Genomic DNA, 16,497 nt, shown 5'->3' on the forward strand with positions numbered 1-16,497 from the left:
GCTTGAGATAGGCACCAGCACCCCTTCAACCCCAGCAGGCATAAAGCATGACAGAAAATAGATGGATGGATGGATAAAAATAAATACCTTTATATAGTAAACACTAGATAGATAGATAGATAGATGGATAGATAGATAGATAGATAGATAGATAGATAGATAGATATAAACTAACTCCTTTACCAAATCTAAATAGAATACAAGTTGTCACATAGATGTTAAAATGTACAATATGAGGATAAAAAGTTAAAACAATAAAGCAAATCCACAAGAAAGAAACCAGGATTAAAAACATTCTCCCTGATGTATATATATATATATATATATATATATATATATATATATATATATATATATATATATATATATATATATATATATATATATATATATATATATATATATATATATATATATATATATATATATAGAGAGAGAGAGAGACTGTTCCACAAGGGCAGAACACAAAAGGAAAAAGCAACCTTCCCAATTGTTTTCCTTTGGACTTCAGGAGCCTTAAGAAGGGGAGAGCCCTGAGATTGGAGAGCATTAGGTAGAGAATTTAGGGTCGAAAGGCCAGAATGAAAGGAAGGGAATGTTTTACACTAGTAGTTTGATTAGATCATAAAAGCTGCTGAAAATCTCACAAGGCAACCAGTGAAGAGATGTAAATGCTAGATTTATGTGCTCATATTTTCCTGTTTTGGTAAAAAGCATTTTAAGCACATCCTGCAGTGTAGTGCAGAACTAACTTTATAACAAGATTGCACATAATACTCTTAATACTTTTAATTTGTCTCAAAATGATTTTAAGTGTGGAAAAAGACCTTTTCAAAACAGTATTTGTTCATTCAGTTAATGAAGAATCAGCCAACTTTTAACTATGTTTTAAAGGTTGCACAGTGGTAGAGTTCTGTGCTGTTATGCTGCTTTGGCTGCTGGCTAAGCCTGGTGTTGGAGTGGGGTTTACTGTTGAAAGTCAGCCAGTCAATCATTCATTCTCCATTAATAAGTTTGTTACAAAATGTAAATCTCAGATGTTTTAAACAAGAAAGTACATCTCAAAATTTAGTCTCTACAGTAAGTTTATCTACTTTCAAATATTGTTTTGGAAAATATTCAGCAAACTGTAGAATACCACTGAAAATCCCCAGTTATTAAGTGGAATAACTTGCTAATGATGAAAGAGAGCCCTTTTACCTTTCCTTAATACTTAGACTTTAACTGTCATTAGATTGTCATTTTTTGGTAAAAATCTGTTATATTTCTTGGAGGCTGAGCTCTTTAGTTTTTTCTCCCTATTTTTATGGTTACATGCTTACAGCCATGCAGGAGGAGAGGAGAGACCTTGTTTTGAAGGCAGTGATTTTCTTCCAGCCAGCTAGCAGAAATCCATAGTCTTGCCATTATCGACTCCTCTATTTACAAGTTTTTATTTGTTAAAACTATTTGCTAATGACATTATAGTCAAGGTATCCATCTAACTATTGGTGCACTCTAATGAGTACAATTTAGACTCAACACATGTTCAGCTTGTGCTGCAGATATCTGATATTATATTTACTGTGTTATTATTAGGATAAAAGTGAATCATTTTTAGTAGTTGTTGTAGATGAATCAGGCACTCATGAAGTAACAACCCTGGCTAGATTGAAAATTCATAAAAAAGGGGATTTTTTTTGGTGGCGCAGTGGTTAGCGCACACAACCCATGTATGGAGGCCTTAGTCCTTGAAGTGGGCGACCCGGGTTGAATCGACCTGTGGTCCTTTCCTGCGTTTCTCTCCCTCTCTCATTCCCCCTTTCTTTTCATCCTACTCTCCCTAGAATGAGCCAGTTGCGCCGTAAAAGCTCAAAAAACAAAAAATAAAAGTAATAAATAAATATGGGACTTTAAATCCAGGAGCTTTCAGTGTAAAATGTTTAAAAATAAATTGTAAAATGCATGTGTTTATAGATTTTTATATTTCTGGGTAAATCTGTACCCATTTATGCACACCTCTGGGTTGGTTTCTTATAAAATCATGCCAAAAATTAAAAAAGAACTCCTGTGACATAAATATAACTTACTTTATTATTACTTTGTTAAAGCATATATTTGTGTAGAAAGGGTTTCGCTTGCAATATAATCTGAACTACACAACAGACAGTTATTTTCAGTGAGAAAAAACCCCGCACCAAAATGTTTCCTCTGAGAATTTACTTGCTGCCAGTAGTTTGTTTCATTTCACCTTTATATTGATTGGAAGGATGTCTGTGTGAAATTGTTGGCCAGCTTTGAGAGAAACCCAGTTCCCTCAGAGGACATTTCCCAGCTTCTAAGAAGCTTGGATGCTTTTTTTGGACTCCCCTAGATTTAAGAGCTTCAAAAGAATTAACAGAAGTATACTTAGTAAATTTCCACAAATATCCGAACTAACATTATCAATTAGAATAATTCTATTTGATTTCAATTTCATAATTTAATCTAATATTGATTTATACATTAAAAAGTTATCTTAGTTTTGCAGATCTTTACAGAAAATTCAAAATCCTAGTTAAGGTCCTACTTGAATGTAAGCTAATTTCTTACTGGTTTGATTCTGATCAGTCATAAGTAAGATAAACAGCACAACTGTTAGATAATCATTGCTTAGCAAAATTCAGATCATTCTTTTCTTTGTGATTTTAGGTTTATCTGAAGCCTATCCCTTTTACCTTTTTATTTAGGTAACAGTTGTTCATGCAAAGAATATATTGGATTTTGGAGCACTAGTGGCCTTTCTATAGTGAAGTAACAGGAAACAGGTTAGAGAGAGGGGAAAATATGCAGCAAAGGTCTCCACAGGTTATGACTTGGAAGGATGTGTGAAGAACGAAGGAATTGTGCCCTTTAACCTGGTGCTACATGTCATTCTATGCCCTCAACAATTCTTCGAACAGAACAATTTTATTTTAGAAATAAATGTAAAGGGAAAAATGGGTTTGTGTAATGTCTATCTGCCAATAGTTGGGTAGAATCTTAAAAATAATACATATAGAATAAAATACTTTTAATCCAAGGATGATGATGACAAATATTTTAAAGGTATAGTAATGAAATCTGCTTAAGAACCCTCAAGTTTTTAAAAGGCAAACAGACTCTCAGTGGCCAAAAGAAAAGCAATTTCATGGAAAAACTTAGATGTCTGTGACAATTTAAATCTATAAACTGGATGTAAGCCAGGTTCTCATGGTCGGTCCACACAAGAACCGGGTGCTCAGCTCCCTCCAGCCAATGCCTCCATTCTTCCAACGCCAGTTTGATAGCCAGGAGCTCTCGGTCACCCACATCATAGTTTTGTTCAGCGGAAGAGAGCCTACGGGAGAAGAAAGCACAAGGGTGTATTTTCTGGTCTGAGTCAAGCCTCTGGGATAGGACAGCTCCAACACCGGAATCTGAAGCATCCACCTCAAGGATAAACTGCTTCGCAGGATCAGCTTGAATAAGGACAGGTGCTCTGGAAAACAAGGATTTTAATTTTTCAAATGCTGCTTGAGCCTCGGGAGTCCACTGAAATGTGCGTTTAACAGAGGTCAGGGAGGTTAAAGGAAGGGCGGTCTGGCTGTAGTTTCTAATGAACCGACGATAGAAGTTTGCGAATCCTAAAAACCTCTGAAGTTGTTTTCGGTTCTCAGGAACTGGCCAGTCTAAGACTGCCTTGATCTTGTCCTCTGAAGGTTTTACCTGGCCGCCCTCTAGCACAAACCCCAAAAAGGTGACAGATGGTTGATGAAATTCGCACTTCTCGGCTTTCACGAACAGCTTATTCTCCAGAAGTCTCTGTAAGACAAGACGGACATGTTTCTTGTGTTCTTCGAGGTTCTTGGAGTAAATGAGAATGTCATCAATGTACACGAAAACAAACACGTTGAGAAAGTCTCTGAGAACATCATTTACTAGAGCCTGGAAGCAGGCTGGAGCATTAGTTAAACTAAAGGGCATCACTAGGTATTCGAATTGGCCCAAGGGTGTCTTGAAGGCAGTTTTCCATTCATCGCCCTCACGGATCCTGAGGAGATGATAAGCGTTTCGTAAATCCAGTTTGGAAAACACTGTTGCACCCTGTACTGGTTCAAAGGCAGAGGCGAGAAGAGGCAGTGGGTATTTGTTTTTGATTGTAATCTGGTTCAAACCTCGATAGTCTATACAAGGCCTCAGGGAACCATCCTTCTTCCCCACGAAGAAGAACCCGGCGCCCAATGGAGAGGATGAAGGACGAATTATTCCAGCAGCTAATGATTCGTTGATGTATTTTTCCATTGTTTCTCTTTCGGGCTTGGAAATGTTATACAATCTGCTGCTAGGAAGAGGAGCACCAGGTAAAAGTTCTATGGCACAATCGTATGGTCTGTGTGGAGGTAGGGACGTCGCACTGACCTTACTGAAGACAGGGGCTAAGTCATGGTACTCAGAGGGGACTGAAGAAAGGTCAGGAGAGTCCATCTCCCCCCCACCTCTAGGAGACCCCAACAAGGGGGCAGCAGAACGAAGGCATGTAGTCCAGTTAATGTGAGGGTTATGCTTCTCCAACCATTCGAACCCGAGAACCAGCGGGGAACATGCAGAGGGAAAAACAAAAAATGTTATTGTCTCTCGATGGTTACCTGACAGAAGTAGCTCGAGGGGCTGGGTTTGGTGGGTAACTCGATGGAGTCTTTTCCTGTCAATAGCGGATACACAGAGAGGCTGAGAGAGAGGAATGGTTTTAATCTGGAGTTGCTGGACGAGGTTAGAGTCGATTAGGTTACGTTCACAGCCTGAGTCGACGAAAGCAGAGAAGGAGAGGCTTTGATTATCACAAAAAAGCGTGGCAGGCAGTAACAGTCGAGGAGATTTCTTCGTGTTTATTTGGCCCGCCAGACTCCTCAGATCCTCTGGCGGGCCCCGGCTTTTGATTTAGCCGGGCAGGAGGCGATGAAGTGTCCACTCTCACCACAGTAGATACATAGTTTGCTAAGAAAACGCCTCTGTCTCTCCTCTGGAGTGAGCCTGGTGTGTCCCACCTGCATGGGTTCGACATCCCTTTCGCCCGAATGAGAGGCCTGAACAGGCAACGGTAGAGACTGGGGCTTAGACCTCTGAGTGGGCAACTGCTCTGTAGAGGGAGAACAAACAGTCATGTTATGTGAGGCAGAAGAAAATGTACTCTGCTTCTTAGAACTGTTTCTGGCTCGAATTCTATTATCTAATCTGATGGAGAGGCGAATTAGATCTTCGAGGGTGGCAGGTTCATCGAGGGTTGCGAGTTCATCTTTAATTTGCTCGTTCAATGCCATGAAAAAGGCTCCTTTCAAGGCGCTTTGGTTCCATCCGGAAGCTGCCGCCTTAACCCGGAAGTTAATTGAAAATTCAGCCACCGAAGAATTTCCCTGTTTAAGGTTGAAAAGAGCTCTAGAATCAATTGTTTGGTCAGTTTCTTGGTTGAAGACCTGGGTAAATTCAGCAATGAAATCAGAGTAATAGAAATTTAAACTGTCGTCAGCGGCAAATCTTGCCTGAGCCCATTCCAAGGCTCTTCCTGTTAACTGAGAGAGAATAAAAGTTATCTTCTTGTGATCTGTGGAAAAACAGCCAGGGGAGTTCTGAAAGATCAACCGACATTGAAATAAAAATCCTTTGCATTCTTTCATGTTACCAGAAAATCTTTCTGGAAGACTAGGGCGGAACTCAGATGACGTCACTGCCGGTGACCTCGGAGGTGGAATAGGACCCGGAAATGGTTGTGGAACTGGTGTAGCGTTAGCATTGTTTAAACGACTGGTGAAGTTTCGGACAACATGGTCTTGGAATTCTATACGGGAGTTTAACTCACTCAGAGCTTGAACTTGTCTGTGGATATGTGCATCCCGTTCCTCCAATAGTTGACAGAGATGTTCTGCTGGGCCTTGAGTTTGGCCGCAATGTTCTGTCATGATGGGTTCACTGAAGGAGACCCAGTTATGCAGAACACCACTGACGGACACAGGGATGAAAAGTTGAACAGTTTATTAAAGCACAAAACACACAGAATGTACTGATTCTGGTTCGGGCCTGGGAACTGGTTCACCGGAGTCTGCGTGAGAGACAGCACAGTTAGTGACTGCTGACAGGGTTTGATTTCCACTGATTCACTGATTGTACCTTGAGGGTTCTTCAGGTTAATCTTGGGAGAGTCACTGTTGGTTCTGGAGAAGGGTTTGCCAGCAGAGTCCGTTTGCTGCTTCAGCGTCTCACGTCTTAGCTTGAACAGACCTTGGCTTAGATTTTCCAGCTCTAGTCCTGAGCTGCTTGGGGGTTCTCTGTGAATCTTCAGGGTTTGGCTAAGAGGGTCGGCTCGGCAGGTTAGCTCTTCTAGAGATCTCACAGAGGAGGCACGGGTTTCCTGGAAAACAGAGACGGTAGTTAGAATCCAGACTGGATTCAAAGTCATGGAGAAACACTGAAGATCTAGGCTTTAGCGCTGACCAACTGGAACAACACAGCGGCGTTGAGGCAAGGTCTGAAGACAGCTTATATAGTGGATCCTCCGATGATCCTTGACGAGCTGCAGCTGTGCAGGAGGCTCCCTCAGAGGATCCACGGCAGACTCTGCTGGAGAAAGATGGGAATTTCTCCAGCTCCCAACAGCTAGAGACATCACAGTTAAGATAAAACAGTAATGCAGATCTATTTTGGTCTTTTGGGTTGTCACAGTGGTGCTGGAGGTTCGACAGGACCCAAATGCAGACTGAAGCTGAAGGAGCTTTCTTGAAATTTAATTAACCAAAAGTTCAACAGAAGAAAAAAAATCAAGACATAAATCCACAAAAATACTGAAGGCCAGGAATACTCAAAAACAGGGTGCAAGGAAATGATGACAAACCAGCAAAGAGTGTCTGAACAGGAGGAGATTATATGAGAGAGAGAAACAAAGACCAGGCTAATTAGCAGATTTGGAGCAGGTGTGAACAGAGGCAAGAAGGGAGCTAGGGAAAAGGAGACTGACACAAGAGGGCAAACAGGAAATATCTAAGGACTGAAATACAATCAAAAATACCTAGAACACAAGAATCGAAATAAGACCAATGAAAACTCAAAATAAAACTTGGACAAAAACAAAACCATGACATGGTTAATGTCAGAGCAGGCATGATGAATCCAACGTCTCTAAAAGCTAAAAAAAAAAAAAAGGCTATTAAAACACAAAAAACTTATCACATAATACAATAAAACAAATGAAATGATTCAATAGTCCATATAGGTGGCCTAGTCCTAGTTTTAGTCCTAGTTTCTATTTTTTGACTCATCATGAGGGATTGATTGACGAGCCAAGAGTTGGCTTAGATTTAAAATCAGCAAGAAATTAAATTAGCCAATAGTTTTACGATAAGAATGTAAACTAGTTTGTTTCATTTGTCAGTTTACCATGTGTATTTAATCTCAGTGCTGTTTTCTTTTAACAGGGATCCAAACCAACCAGTTCCTCAAGACACCAAGTTCATCCACACAAAGCCCAATCGCTTTGAAGAAGTTGCTTGGTCTAAATACACTCCCAAAGAGCAGCTGTACCTCCACATTGGCCTCAAACCTCGTGTCAGAGATCACTACCGCGCCACCAAGATCTCCTTCTGGCTCCAACTAGTTCCTCACTTGCATCATGTCAATGAACTCTTGCAATCTGTTTCCTCTTTCACACACAGTCCATCTCCACAAGATGATACCCCTTATTCTTACACCAAGCGTCTATCCAAAGGCTGGACTCCTATAAGCACACGGCATCCAGGGTCGCAAGGAGGCACACCACAGCCACCGGAGTCTGCTTTGGGTCAGGATGGAGCAGAAAGTGGAGTTCGGATCCCAAATGAAGACTACTCCACTGAACTCTCAGTGACGATAGCAGTAGGAGCGTCACTGTTGTTTCTCAATATACTTGCGTTTGCTGCTCTGCTGTATAAAAAAGACAAAAGACGCCTTGAGCACCGTAGACCACGGCCACTGCCTCCTCCTAGAAGAGATATTACTCCTGCAGACGTTGCAGCACACCTGCAGGGAGAGGGACTGATGTCATTACAGGTGAGTAATTTAAATAGGCCCATGTAAACTAAAATGTTTCAAGGCATTCTTTTTTTTCTGAGAGACAATCATTATTCATCATTGCTAATAAAATAAAATAAAAAGTTAGTCCTTAAACACTTGTTCTCTAGTATGAGATAACAAAGCTAATTGAAACAATTGTAGATCTTTTTTCATCCTGTGGAAGAATTTCAGTAAATATCTCATCAGGTTATTTTCTATTCTAAAAAATGTCGAAACAATCAGTGGATTTTTGGTATACTTAGTTTGATTAATTAATTAATAGACTATTTGATTGTTAACAAGATGTGTTCTGTGTATGTTTCCTAAAAAACCCTCAGCACTCAAAATAAAGGCTTTATTTCAGGAAATTTTGCAGCCAGTAGCTTAAACAGCAGCCTCAGACTAGCTCATAGTAACATACATTCTTCTAGTCTTTCATATGTTCTTCTTGTTGAACCTAACAAATTGAGTTGCAGTGTTTTCTTCCTGGAACAGATGGTATTACTACTAAACCTTATAGCATAAATTCAGAATCTGGATTCTAGGGATAACTGCGGTTTTTTTTTGTGTGTGTGTAAATTTATGAGTCTGGAAAAAAAAACTAAATAGCAATAAAAGTTAAACAAAAAATGCTCTTGCCTTAGCTAGAGCAAAGTTGTTAGGAAAGATTAACTAAACTCTTGGTCGGTTGGAAGTACAGCTGCTGGCGGATTGCTCTTCTGACTCACAGACTGTCATCAGAGGACATTATCAGTATGAAAATTAGAGAGAACATTTGGATGCATGCACATGTGTTAGATGTGTACAACTGCATGAATGGCTACACATTTCCTCCATTTCATTCCCAGAATATTTCAGTTTTATTTGCTGTGTATTAGTTGAAAATGTTACACAGTGTGTGAAGCTATTTATATATTTTTTTATGCCTGACAATTTCTAATAATTAGCAATTCAGCTGTGTTGCTGTGCACCACAGCTGCTTTGATGATGTTATTTGTCTGTGTATTTTATCATATTATATAAGAAAGAAAAAGCAGCAAAACCCTTTTGTTTCTGCAAACAGTGTTGCTATTAATGCTTGTGTTGAAGACATAGGGATATTCTAGTTTCAGATGCTGTTTAAGGGCATGCTGGAATATGTTTACAAGACTCATAGGCTGTAAAAAAGGAGACAAAATACTTTATGTTCAAATTTGATTTACTACAGAGCCAATGTCAATTGACCAATTGTTATCCACTGAGATTCAAACTAATAGACTGACTGCTTAACTGATGATTAAATAGGATGTTGTTTTCTTCTTTACTAGCAGGACTATTGGATGGTGAAAAAAACAACAACTAGTTTTTAATTTTAATTTCTAAAAGCACTTTAATATAGAAGCAAGCTGAAACTTACAGTAGGAGTATCAGTACTGATATTTTTAATTTGTATGTTGAATAACAAAATCAAACTTATAGCTAATTGTATTATTCAAAGACAATAAAATCATGTCTGAGAAAGAACACGAGGTTTAAAGCGTGTCTTCAAAGATATTTTAGTACATTTTGTAAAACCTTTCAAGCTGATATGAAGACTTTATAGCTTAAAACTACTGCGGTACCAGTCTAACAATAAGATACACACATTATGTTTAACACTGCATCACTTTTTTGAATTAATGTCTTACAGGAAAAATATATTTCTTTTAATATGATTTCTTTTGTGTTTTAGCAATTGGACAAAAAAAGAAGAATTTTTTAAGTAGCTACACTCTGGTTTGAGCAACATAACGGCATAAAATCTCTACAAATGTCTCTCTTGAGTATGGAACACACAATTAACGGCTTTCCAGTGAAAGAAAGAGAAAGCTCTATGCTGCTCCCATTTAGTAGAATTTGTAAAGGTTTATTATTTTTAATTGATTAGGAATAAAACACAACGTTCAAGCTAAACATAAGCTGAATTAAATTAATGATGCCAATAATAACTACATAGGGAGAAACTGCAGTCTCTTGAAATCAGAGTTGAGGAATCAGATAAAAAGGAACATAAAACAAACTAATAAATTCACATTTACTTTCTTCCATTTTTAAGTTGTAGTATTTAACATCTCAGTCACCTGTGTAGAGCCACAATCAGGTAGTCTTTAGTCTGTGGATGATCCACTGATAGGTTTCACATACCACAGTATTTACCTAATGAATAATAGATTGAGGTATGAGCAAACACACTGCCGTTGAGGGCATGATGCTGCCAGCCTCATACTTCAAAGTAGGGATTGTGTTCTCAGACCTGCAGGCTTCTACCTCTGTTAGTTACATTAGTGTAGATGTCAGGATTAGTATTCTTTCACTGTGGATAATGACGCTCTCGTAGCAGCTCCAATCGACATCTTATCAAGGTTTTGTGAAAACAACTCAAACCAAATGACATACAGTTTTATAACACACAGCCCGTCTCCTTTTTAAATAGAGTTTTGAATAAGACATTCCCATGGAGTTTATTATAGTGTATAACTGTCGGAAAAGATGAATGTGTCACCCTAAGGCAACTGTTGTTCAATAATGAAAATTATACTTTAGAGTTAACCAGACACGTAGAGATCCCACTATTATGTTCCTGATATCTTTTCTGATATCCTTTACCCCATAATGTCACGCAAAGAAGCAGTTTCTTTGAAGTGTTATCTTAAAATACATACAAAGATGTGTCACACTATATCGGATTTCCTTAATTCTTTAAAAACATAGTTGATCTAACTGTATGTGAACTTATGTATTTTTAAGTAACAGCATCAATGCATTGTGCATTTATCAGATGTGAATATAAACAATTTAGGTTACCCTTATTATGCCAATAATTTCAATTTAATGCTGACCTGGGGGACATTAAATATGTTATTTAATCAAGTAATTTTTGGACAATTATATGTTGTCCTCTGTATGAACACCCGCCCAAATGGCTGTGTGTTAGTACAACAAATGAAGGTGCGATTAGAGCCCAAATCCTGGCCAAACTCTCAAAGGTATTGTGGAGGATTTTGGAGAATTTTTGAAAATACCTGCCCTCTCCACTTAAAAAAAAAATGCACATGCACAACCCTGTACCTGCTCATGAGAGGGAATGCCTATAAATGCGTGCAAGAGCACGCACAAGCCCATTTCTCCTCGTTAACGCTCTGTTTAAAAGGTACTGTTCTCATAGCTTATGCAAACTTACTGTGTCTAAACATCCGCCCTAACCCCTAAATCCCTCAATCACTATATAGAGCGGGGACTATAATATGGATATTATAGTGAACTCAGTTAACTTACCATTCGAACAGATGATCACTGCTTTTTGCTACCCGTTGGTCACGTAAATCCTCCTCAACTGCGTCCCTGTGCCATTTTTGTTATTGTCGTGTAGCGACCGCCTAATGCATCAGCGGGCCGCTGTGACAGCAAGTCCCATAATGCTTTGCGAGGACAGCTCTTCACGCAAAGTATTCCGGGATGTATCTGCCACTCTGAGACCTTTTATTTCTTCTAATGCACTTCGTAGACACTTTTTCTATTACCACAGATATACGCCTGAAAGTGCGAATGCTCAGAAAAATATAGTTGACGGGACGAGCACATAGGGCAGCTTTACATAAAGATATCACCAGAATGAGTGACAATTAGGAGGACCATTTTTTAAGATGATCCACCAGAAATCAAAGATCGTCCTCTATACTTTTAACTCTGCACACATATGGAATAAATTCACAACGAGAGCAAATATTTTGCTTCCTATGTTCAAAGTTAATATCATGGCTCATGATATAACACCCTATGAACACAAAGCATGTAAAGTTGCTCTTGTCTTATATTGGATAGTGAGATTTACATTTTTTCTGCATATAAATCAATATCTGGTTTCAACTAAAACTGATATGAAATAATATTAGCTGTTTAGTCACATGTGGAAAAAAGAAATGGTGAAATTTTCTCCTTGAAAATCTGAAGCAAAAAAAAAAACTAAATGAAAGGCATGCTGAAACAGGCATTTAAACACATGTCTGTTTGATTGAATGATGTGCCAATCATTAAAACTGGGCTCCATGATCAAATGTACTTGGTTCATTGACTCTCAGATACATCAAAAATAACATACATGCATGTATACTGTATACACAGAGTGGTAAGTTAGTATTTTTATGAATGCAGCTGTTTTTAGACAGTGATTTCATCACAGTACCCTAGTTTTTCACCACATTGTAAGAAAGAATATTTTAAAAAAGATGTAAAACTTTATGATTTACCAAATTTCTGTTTTATTCATTAATATTTTCACTTGTCAGTAAAAAAAAAAAAAAAAAAAAATAGATAAATGGAGTCAGATTAAAGGGTTTCAGTTCTATATTACTGTAGAAGTAGTACTGTGGAGTTGCTGGCTGGAAAATCCTAAAATGAAGATTACATAAAGTATCAATTAGAGGGTTACGTAAAATATAAATATAGAAATAAGGTGTTTATCACTCTCAGTCCAAAATTGAGGCATGTGAAGAGTTCATCTTCCAGGCTAAAAATTATTTTAAACCATCCAAGTTCAATAAATTACAAAATCAGACATTAAGTACATGAGTATGAACTTTTGTTAATATCCTCTTCTCCACATAGGTTTAAAATTCTGCATGCAGCTTAAAATTCTGGCAAATTCACCAGAAACCATTGATGTCAGGGTGGAGGTTGGTTGGGGACACAAATGCAGAGATGAAGAGGCAGAGATGAGTTTTGCTGATTTAACAAGGCAGGAAAAGAATCACAAGTTCAGGAACAAAATACTGAAAACCGAAACCTAGAAGTATCCAGGGGAAAAAACACATAAAGAGCAAAGTAACAACAAGAAACCGGCAATGAGGAACTGCAGAGGAGGTGTATATATGGGGACACGACAAAGAATGGGCTAATGAGCTGATATGGAGCAGGTGTGGATAGACGTAACTAGAAGGAAGCTTGGGGAAATGAGAGAGGTACAAGGAGGCATCAGAGAGAACTGTAACTTGGACGCTGCAACCCAGCTCAAATATATCACAAAATAGAAAAGAAACTACCAAATTACCAAAAATAGAAATTACCAAAAATAACAGAATGGTAGAGATAAGTGAAAAATAAAAAAGAAACGCAAAAAGAAGTCCAAAAGGGGAGAACCGTAACATAAACTAGCAGATAAAAGACTCTCTCTTTAGTAATCAAGCTTAGGCTTAGATCTTACTGGATATTTGACCATTCCTTACAAAATCGAATACAGTTTCTTTCCATTGGTTGGTTTGCTGACATAGACCAAATTTATGTTTCTCTTTACCTTTTCTAGGTTAAGCTGGGGGACTTAAGAAGTTTAACACTATCCTGCTTCATCCCTTATAATACTATTCCATACAGACCATTAAAACTACCGGTAGCTATTAATTGCTACATTATCAAAGTAGTGAGGATTCTACTATTTTTCATGTCAAGTTTTTAGTTCCCTCAAATTCATTTATGTCACAAATAGGTACAGGTGAATTAAGAGATTCTGCACCATTCAGAAAAATACTATAAAAAATTATTACAAGTTACAAAATCTTTTGACAATGCTACAGGAGTGTTAGGAAATACTTAAAAATCAGTACAAAATATTCCAAATGCATATAAGGCTCAAATACAATTAAGTGTAACCATTTCACTCTGATAAAATAATTATGTTCTACAATGTGTAGCTGTGAAACTTGAGTATTAACACCCGCTGCTTATACTGTAGCAGGACTGCTTTTAAAAGAAGCTGGTAGCTTAGAATATAGCCAGTACAAAGATTGATGCAGACTGATTGAAGCTAAGGGTGAAAAATGAGAATTAGCCACCTGTTTGAAAATGGCATTCTATGTGTTTGTCCTGAATCCTTGAGATTATAATTCTTAGGAATGCTTACAAAGTATTTAAATCTGCGTATGTTCCAATATATAAGAGTTAAGAATGAATTTATAAAGAAATAACTGTTTTGCCATTAAAGCTTTTAATGAGAAGGGCTTGTAAATAAAGACAACAGTAAATTTAAGTTGTGCCTGAAGGTTTTAATTTTCGGGCAATGTTTCTCTCTTGATTTGTGTCTCTTTCTATGATGACAAACTAGAATATCGATATTTCAGATGCTTTAGTTCATGATAAATTTTAACATTTGACGTTCTTTATCTTAGGTCCCTGACATAACTCGCTGATTTAGACAGCGTATGCGTGACATTCCACAATCTCCTAAAACTCTGGCAGATGCTGAACTTTCTATGTATTGTATTGTTGGAAAATTTTGAGCATGCTCAAAATTTCTCAACGTACTTGCAGTATGTTGAGATGTGCCAGCGTTTTCCAGCCTGCTTTAGTGTACTTCAGCGTGCTCACAACTTATACAAAATGTACCCATAAGTTATCCAAGGTATGGCAGCGTTTTTTTGCCTGATTTTTCATACGTCAGGCATACACATGTCTAAATGGTCAAGGTCAAGTCTTGACAGGGGCTTTAGAAAAGTTCCTTCAACCTAAGGATCAAACTGTGGATCATATATTTAACCTTAGACACAAAAGCCACACAGCCACACATTCAACCTTGTGGCTTTGGCTTAAATTAAGCTTTGCGAATGGCCTGACCAAAGCCCTAACATAATTCCTACTGATGTCATGAATAGAATATGGTTAAAACATTGCGTCTGTGCTACAAAATCAACCTCTGTAAATTAACCTCATCATTTCTATGAAGAAAACTTAAACATTTTGTTGTGTCATTATTGTGATATGGCAAAAAGAATAGTTTAATGCAGCGATAAAAACCTAAAATTATAACATTGATTTGGTACACTGACTTTGATCTGTTAACTAATATAGTCGCAGCTAAATCTAAACATTTGACTTAATATTTTTTATTTCGTTCATCTTCATCACCTCTTTTTTTCCTGTTGTTTATGCTTCAGGTGAAGCAGCTTGAATGTGACGTTGCGTCCGCAGATGAGAGAAACAATGCTCACCATCACACTCTGGACACCCTTGATGCTCTTGATGGTTTGGACACCCAGGACATTTACAGCACACTCGACACTGTGCGCCTCACCTGTCCACCTGATTACACCCTAACTCTGCGCCGCTCTCCTGATGACGTTCCCCTCATGACATCCCTGACCCCAGGCTCGCTGCCCGTGACCCCAGGGTCACATCCTGTTACCCCTGCAACACCAATGACCCCAATGACACCCGGATCAGTTGCTGGGATGAGGATGGGCCACCCTCACCAGGGATATACACACCATAGCCCATATAGTAATACACACTTGCCCCACACACACATCTCTGCACATACACACTCCACCACACGTGTATAACCGCAGCCAGACACACACATACAGCCACACACAGTCACAGCTTACACTAACAAATACACATATTCACACACATGCATAAAACAGACTGAAATACCTCTTAATAATTACCCTGCAGGATTGTTACAGATTGATCCACAGAGAGACATTTGTCGGAATGAGAAGGCAGACCTGTGTGTGTTGCATGTTGGGGAAACTGACTTAAACCTGATTCCCTGGAGACGCAGCTCTGTGCAACATTTGCTAAAAACCCAACGTGTCAAGAGCCGCTCTGGATTTTAAAATCTGCTTTTTCTACACCTCAGAAGGACAGTTGCACGTGTCAGTTATGATTCTATTTTACTGCAACTGAGTGACCGTTTTGGGAATTTAGAGATCAGACACATACATAGAAGCGAGCTGAGAAGTATCACACACAGACTGCTGATGTCAACTTGAACAACCTGTTAAAATGTGAATGTAGCATTTTTTCCATTGAAATAGATAAAAGGCCCTATCTGCCAAGGATCCAACTAAGCTGAGAGGAAAAGAGAAAAAAAATATAGCAAGTGACAGTTGTAAAAAAAAGGATAAAAAAGAGAAGGATTAGAAATTATATATATATATATATATATATATATATATATATATATATATATATATATATATATATATATATATATATATATATATATATATATATATATATATATATATATATATATATATATAAAACATGAAAAGAATGACAACAGTTATGTTCAGACAAGGAATGGGCCTCGGAAGCTTTGCTAGACTCCCTTAAGAGTCATTCTAACCAGCTATGTGTCAAACTCTTGTAAATAGAATGGAAAGATACAGATGATATATTATGATTTATAGCATTTATCTGCTACTTGCATTAAGACATGACTTATTTAACCACATTATTGCTTTCATTTCAGATACGTATAAATATATTATTGTATAGATGTCCTAAAGCAAGGCTGGTTGTCTTTCCATCTCATCTCCTGTAGTATGTACACAGTATGTTGATATAAAAGCTACATTTGCTATGCAGAGTCATTTTAGTATTTTTTACCTATGTGGCGACCGTTAGATACTTGTTCAGTAGCTGAAC

The 16,497-nt window shown here is 37.9% G+C and overlaps 1 protein-coding gene across 2 annotated transcripts in view; it reads left to right on the forward strand.

Annotated features, from left to right (window-relative positions):
- The window catches only part of nlgn4xb (neuroligin 4 X-linked b), a 37,734-nt gene extending 21,759 nt beyond the window's left edge, over positions 1–15,975 (forward strand). The window contains exons 8-9 of one of the 2 annotated variants that reach the window (XM_038293352.1): positions 7,443–8,052; positions 14,997–15,401. In XM_038293352.1, the coding sequence (XP_038149280.1) occupies positions 7,443–8,052; positions 14,997–15,401 (1,015 nt within the window). Of the gene's footprint in view, positions 1–7,442; positions 8,053–14,996 lie in introns of both variants that reach the window. The other variant, XM_038293353.1, reaches the window with a different exon arrangement.
- The last annotated feature ends 522 nt before the right edge of the window (positions 15,976–16,497 follow it).

This window comes from Cyprinodon tularosa, unplaced genomic scaffold, assembly GCF_016077235.1.
Source record: "Cyprinodon tularosa strain WSP-4 unplaced genomic scaffold, ASM1607723v1 ctg324, whole genome shotgun sequence".
NCBI classification, from domain to species: domain Eukaryota; kingdom Metazoa; phylum Chordata; class Actinopteri; order Cyprinodontiformes; family Cyprinodontidae; genus Cyprinodon; species Cyprinodon tularosa.